The sequence below is a fragment of the Galeopterus variegatus genome, unplaced genomic scaffold, assembly GCF_000696425.1.
Source record: "Galeopterus variegatus unplaced genomic scaffold, G_variegatus-3.0.2 Scaffold4761, whole genome shotgun sequence".
Lineage (NCBI taxonomy): Eukaryota > Metazoa > Chordata > Mammalia > Dermoptera > Cynocephalidae > Galeopterus > Galeopterus variegatus.
In genome coordinates, this window is record NW_007730872.1 from 59708 (window position 1) to 66560 (window position 6853).

General features: G+C 44.0%; 1 protein-coding gene across 1 annotated transcript in view; it reads left to right on the plus strand.

Moving 5' to 3' along the window:
- Positions 1-6294: 6294 nt before the first annotated feature.
- Positions 6295-6853, plus strand: part of LOC103603712 (putative olfactory receptor 10AC1) — a 1155-nt gene continuing 596 nt past the window's right edge. The window contains exon 1 of the mRNA XM_008588284.1: positions 6295-6853. Coding sequence (XP_008586506.1) covers positions 6295-6853 — 559 coding nt within the window.

The window sequence follows — 6853 nt, forward strand, 5'->3', positions numbered from 1 at the left end:
TCTGTCCTGGAAACATGGAGGTAGGCAGTTGATTGGCAGGGAAGGAGCCCCACTGGAAAGAGCTTCTGAAGCCAAAATCATTCACACAACTCTTGGGAGTGATGGATTTTCTGAGGGGCCTGTGGCTTTCTGAGACAGAGTTCCAAAGTTATCAGCAGCACTATCCCCTGGAAAGTGGCTCACCCAGAAGATCAACTATTTTTTTTCTCACCAGTGTTTTCGTTTTGATGAATCACAAAAATATCCTGGCAGAACTGCATTAGTCCTAGTTTTCTCCTCCAAGTAGCTGCTTTTCCCCAATACTTAGTTCCAGCTCTCAGTCTATGGCCAGCAAGAAACACAAAAATGTCACTTAGAATGAGGGTGTTCTGGGTTTTTGAGGGAGCCCTCTTGTTATCTTGTAGCACCAAATGCAGTTTTGAAAGTAAAAGTTTTTTTTAATATGCTAAAAAAAAAACCTCATGGAAAATGATAGTTGATATTTTTAAAAGAAATTTTGAAAAACTATTCTCTTTATATAGACAGATGCTGGTATTTTTCAAGTAGATGAATTAGCCGATCCTCAGGCTTGGAATAGCTTGCAAAATATCACAGTACAACGATCATGCACTTGTGTGTGATAAAGTTGACCTTCACAGTCCCAGAACTGGGACAGTCTCTTTCCCAGACAATTTTGATGTTGAACATTAAAGTGCTCATTTTTGAAGCTTATCCCTCTACCTCTGAAGGAAGCCTGAGTTAGAGACATTAGTTAAAATGGGTGCTGCTTCATTCAAATGAAGAGTTTCTTTAAAATTATCAAAGGAGAGAGGCAGCTCTAATATTAATAGGACACCTAGATTTTCTTGTTCAAAGCTCCTCTCCAGAAAAAAATTGAAAAAGAGCAGCAAGCCTGAAATGATGCCTTTCTCAAAGCCCTTAGTGCACAATTGACTTCTGGAGAAAAGAGAACTAACAGTGGCTACATGTGGTTGGAACTGGGAATTCTGAACTGTATGGAAACATGAGAAAATGTTGGTCATATAACCATCAGTTTAAAAAGGGTTTTAGAGCAGACACAGGAACTATCAAGGGCATCTCATTTGTATAACATGTAGGATCACTAAATACTTCAGAAAACCACCATCAAGAGGGAAAAAGCAAAATGTTTGTGTACGGAAATGCTTTTAGAGGATAAAGACGTCAATAAGAAACTAGCAGAGAATTTATTTTATTTAGACTTTGAAAAGACTTTGACAAGATATCATACAGCATTTAGTCATCAGGGATTAGGTAGGCTGCTTTATTGTGTAAAAGAAACCAGCTCACAGGATGGAAACACCATCCAGGCAAATAACACATGTCCCAGGGATAGAGACTGAGATCACAAATGGTGGGAAGAGTGAGTACACAGGGAAATTGCTAAATCCAGAGGTGATACTTAGCTCCTCTGAGTAAAGAAATTATCAAACTGATGAGAAGAAATCACTAAAAATTGTTGTAAGTTTGCATGACAGAGCAAAAAAAAAAATGGTAAATGAGTTTTAATTCAAAGGATTTTATTTCAGAAAAAAACATTTAAGTATATAATGCAAATACGTGTAAATTAGTGAGCTTCAAGTTACCCATCATGAACCAAGTAAAAGGCACGTATAACACAGGAAAAGGAGTCATTACAGTCATTACCATTGTCCAGCTGTGCAGATGGAGCCCAAAGGCTGACATCAACATTGTAGAAATTAGGGTTGTAACGTGATATGATTAGTAACCACCTTCTGTTACTTTCTTTGTGCCTGGCACTGTGTTATGAGCTTTCTTTATAGTATGCCTGGTTCTCACAACAACCCTGTACATTATGCATCATCTCTCCATTTAGGTATAAACAGACTGAAGTTCAGGGAAATTGCATACGTTGCCCAAAATGAATGTGGCTGTAAGCGGTTGAGCCACGATTTGAATCTAGAGATATCTTCTTCCCTAGCCTGAACAGTCTCAGAAAGACAATACAAAACCTAAGAGAAAAAAGGTGAAAAAAATATAGACATAGATATAAAATGATTGATAGCTAGATACAGATTGATGGACAGATAGACAGACTTATCTACACCTATGTCTACTTATCTCCCCAAAACGTTTCCACACCCAGAGTACATTGCACACCTGTGCTTCTTGGACCTCAGAAAGTTAGGAAAAGCACTAGGACATCACCTGAAACAGCACAATCAAGAGGTAAGGAAATTTTCATGATGGACAGATGAATATTCAGGGAAATATGATCTAAACCTGCCAGATAATAAAGGATAAAAGTAAGAATTCCTGGGCCGGCCCGGTGGCGCACTGGAGAGTGCGCCGCTTGGGAGCGTGGTGGCGCTCTCACCGAGGGTTCAGATCCCATGTGGAGACCGGTTCCTGCTCACTGGCTGAGCGCGGTGTGGGCACGACACCGAGGGTTGTGATCCCGTTGCCGGTCCCCAGTACGGGCGCGACACCGAGGGTTGCGATCCCATTACCGGTCAGTAAAAAGGACAAAAAGGAAAAAAAAAAAAAGTAAGAATTCCTTCAGTGTTTTGTGTATCTAATGTATGTCAGGTCTGTAGCTGAAGCTTACACATGTGATCTCAGGGAATTTTCATAAAGTACGTCTTTTGTTATCCTCATTCAACAGTGAGGAATCTGAGGTTTTGGAAGAGTTGGTTGACTTGCCTCCCTCCAATAATCAAGCATTCAGAAAATAACAACAAAAATTTAAACTATGGAGACCCTTTCTACTTCACCAAGAATTAAGGCTAAAAAATAAAATATCACCTTTTGAATGCATTATAAATTTATAGACCAGAGGCCCATGACAAATTATTAAATGAAGTTAAGAAATCCAGGCATATTCATCATCTTCTAAGTTTAACTTCTCACAAGATGGTAAATTTTTGCTGTGACTTCTCTGTTTGTGCTTTTGTAAACTATTGAACCATTTAGCCAGGAGTTGTGAAAATTAAGCTTTAGTCCAGTTCTGCTGCCAAAAGACAGCAGCGAGACCCTAGGGTGGTTAGTGACCTCTCATGTTCTTATGTTAGAACATGAACATCTAGGCTATTTGAATTTTAAGCTCCATTCCAGTTCAGCCTTCTATGGAATCCTTAGGGGCTTGACCTTTCTGTCTCTCACATCTCCCACTCCACAATCACTCATTAGAAGAGCATCGATTGACTACTAGAATGACCACTTTAAAACATCATTATCACAGATCATTTTAATTATTCTGCACAGCAAAAATCAAATTCCTGATCTGCATCTCCAGCCCAGCAAGGCTTCAGCCACATCCAGATGTCCTGGGCCACCAGCCAGCCATTTCTCTGTGGGTGCTCTGTGGAGCCTTACACAATTAGAAAAATGAATCTACTGGAAAAATAACAATAGCAACAATTAATGTCAAAGCTAAGGAGAAACTATTTTTAGATTTGCCATCTTAGATTATCTGTATTACTGTTCACATCCACATGTCCTCAAGAAAAATGTCCGCAAAGGGGAATCTGAGGGCAGAAATGCCTAGGAGGTTGTAGGTAATTTCTAGTCTGAGGAAGGTTGGGGATATAAGCGGGGTGGCATGTGTCCCATGTGGAAAGGATACTTCTGGAGAAATATAAATAAGAAAGAGTATGTAGTAGATAGCCCATGGACTCTCAGGGGCTAGATTGTTTGGGTACAAATCTGGCTCTACCACTAACTAGCTATGTCACATCTAATTCCTGTAGGCCTCGATTTTCTCATCTGTAACATGGGTATCATAAGAGTCCACTTACCTCATCAGGCTGTCACTAGGATTAAGTGAGTTAAATGTACAATGTTCTTATGAGCATTTGCCTGGCACTTTCTCAAGTGTTATCTATTAGTGTTGAATGTTATTAGTCATCTGGAAGAGTGAGATTATCTGTCGCCATGTCCCTGGGGAGAAGAGTAGCTCAGGCAAGCCTTGTACAATGGTCCCCCTTATCTGCGGTTCTGCTTTCCAAGGTTTCAGTTACCTGCGGTACCGGAGAAGATACTTTGAGAGAAAGAGAGAGAGAGAGAGAGCCAAATTCACGTAACTTGTATTACAGTATTTTGCTATAATTGTTCTATTTTATTATTATTGTTAATCTTTACTGCACCTAATTTACCAATTAAAATTTATCATAGGTATGTATGTATAGGAAAAAACAGTATACAAGGGGTGGGTACTATCCATGCTTCCAGGCATCTGCTGGGACCCTTGGAACATGTCCCCCGCAGATAAGAGGGGCTGCTGTAGTGTTCTCTGCTCTTGGTGCAGCTTCTCCTGCTGGGGTTTGAATCACTGAAGCTTTGAAGTGTCTGTTCTCCACCCCCCACCCCCACCCCTAGAGAAAAGCTGCTTCTAACACACATTCCTAGAGTTTGTGACAATTCCTTCTAAAAACTCTAAGCAGAGCAGAAACACTCCTTAGTCTCTTTCGTTTCATTGGCCAATTTGGCGTGCTTTACAGAGCCTTGTTGCTTGTCATTATTGGTGCCATCACCTGGCCTTTCTGTCACCTACATCGCTGTGCAGCATGAAAGAACTAGGTTGTGTCTGTCCCTCCCTCCTGCCCCCTCCCTCCACCACACTTCTCTGAGGGGACAGAAAGGAGGGTAAAGAGGGTGAGCAGAGGCAGAGCAGGCACCGCGGCAGTTCTGTCCTGCCCGAAACCCCCAGGACAGCAGGCTTCTCTCTCTCTCTCTTTCATACCCTAAAGCTACAGCACCTGGCAAAGAAAAGGCACTCAATACAGGTTTGTTAAATTTGCTCAATAGACTGAAGAGTAGCCAAAAAATAAAAAATTGAGGGCTCTAAAACAGATGGAAAATGATTCTACCTCCCTCAGCCCTGCCCCAAACCTAACCCTCCCCTTCCCCAGTAAGGCTGGAAACGTCTACTGAAAGGGCTCCCCTGGGAGATGACAAGAGGAAGCCCACAGTGACAGTGATAAATAAAAACCTGGGTATTCTCCTCACCAAAAGCTAAGCTCCCTGCATTCCTTCCAGCTCTTTCGTCTGCTTTTCATGTTGCCCTTTGACCTGGCATTATTGCTCTTATGTTCTATGGTGTAGCAACTATGGAAAATTCCACTTCCAACACTGATTATAAACAGCGATTATAAGAGAAAATAAGAGTTGAGCTTATAATCAAAACTAATAAAAAAGAGATAAGAAAATAAAAAGAGATGTCAGTAATATTTATTAGAAAAATCCAACCTCCTTCTGTCCAGTTTGCATCAAATCTCTTACCACCTCATGTTTCCCCCATTCCCGAGGATTATGATAAGCGTAGCAGACCCTCACACTGTCAGCGTTTTCCAGATGTTGCCTGCAAATGAGTCACTGGATAATATTCTGATGGCAAATTTAGAATGTACTGCTAACTCTTAAGAGCAAGTCAGAACAGATGCATATCACCTTTCCTCATGTTGACAGAGTATTAATAAAAATGTTAGGGACATGTCATTCCTGACGTGCCCAGTGAGGCCCTCGCACGAAACATCCCCTGCTGCCTGAGTGTCTGCCCCAGGGCCTGGCACAGATCTAAGTCTCTATTTAAGTCTAAATACAGATTTTCTCTGATTGACCCTAGTGTCCTTTCTTCAGAACCTCATATGGGTCATGGAAAGTTCTGGATTCAGCCTCAGGAATGCAGATTCTATTCCTAACTTATTGTGAGCAGTTAAGTTCTTTAAACAACCCCACTCCCCACCCTAGCTTTGTTTTTTTCTTCCTTAAAATTATGATGTTGTATGAGATGATCTCTAAGGCCCTCGCCTGACTTACATTTTGAAGACAGATCAGAAATGACAGAGTAGGGCAGGGAGGAGGATCCAGAAGCAAGGACTAAAGACACATTTCCTGCCTTGGGGACTGAGGCTGAGCTGGATATACCACTCATGGCCACATAGGACCCATGAAATAATGAAAAGAGCATGGAGCACCTGAATTGTTTGTAGGCAGAGGTCAGGAGGGAGGCATTGACAGGCTTCTTCGGAAAGAGCACTTTGAGAAAGCAGGTAGAGGAAGTCCAGTCCAGGAGGCAGGAAAAACTGCACCATTTTTCTGAATAAGTCACTAAGACTGCCCTCTTGGGCAGGGGAAAGGACATGTGAGCTGTTGCCATGTCTGCAGCCTCCACTCCAGGCCCACCATCTAGCACTCCAGGCCCACCCTCTAAATCCCACTTGACCCTTTCTCCATGAGCAGGGTCAGAGGGGCAGCACCCCACAAGCTCACCCTTCCTGCACTTCTGTCGCACAGATGCCTCTGGGTGGGCCCTGCATGGACAGCCCCAGCAATGCCACCATGCCCTGTGGTTTTCTCCTTCAAGGCTTCTCTGAGTTCCCACGTCTGAGGCCCGTGCTCTTCCTCCTGCTTCTGGCTGTGCACCTGGCCACGCTGAGTGGGAACCTGCTCATCCTGGTGGCGGTGGCCACGGTGCCCAGCCGGCCGCCCATGCTGCTCTTCCTGTGCCAGCTGTCAGCCATCGAGCTCTGCTACACACTGGTGGTGGTGCCCCGCTCCCTGGCTGACCTGACCATGCTGGGCCACGGCAGGGGCAGCCCCATCTCCTTCCTGGGCTGTGCCCTTCAGATGCAGATGTTCGTGGCTCTGGGCGGGGCCGAGTGCTTTCTGCTGGCTGCCATGGCCTATGACCGCTACGTGGCCATCTGCCACCCTCTGCGCTACACGGCTGTGGTGACTCCGGAACTGTGCGTGCGACTGGCCCTGGTCTGCTGCCTCGGGGGCCTGGCGGTGTCCGTGGGGCTCACGGTGGCCGTCTTCCACCTGCCCTTCTGCGGCTCCCGCCTGCTGGTGCACTTCTTCTGCGACATCACGG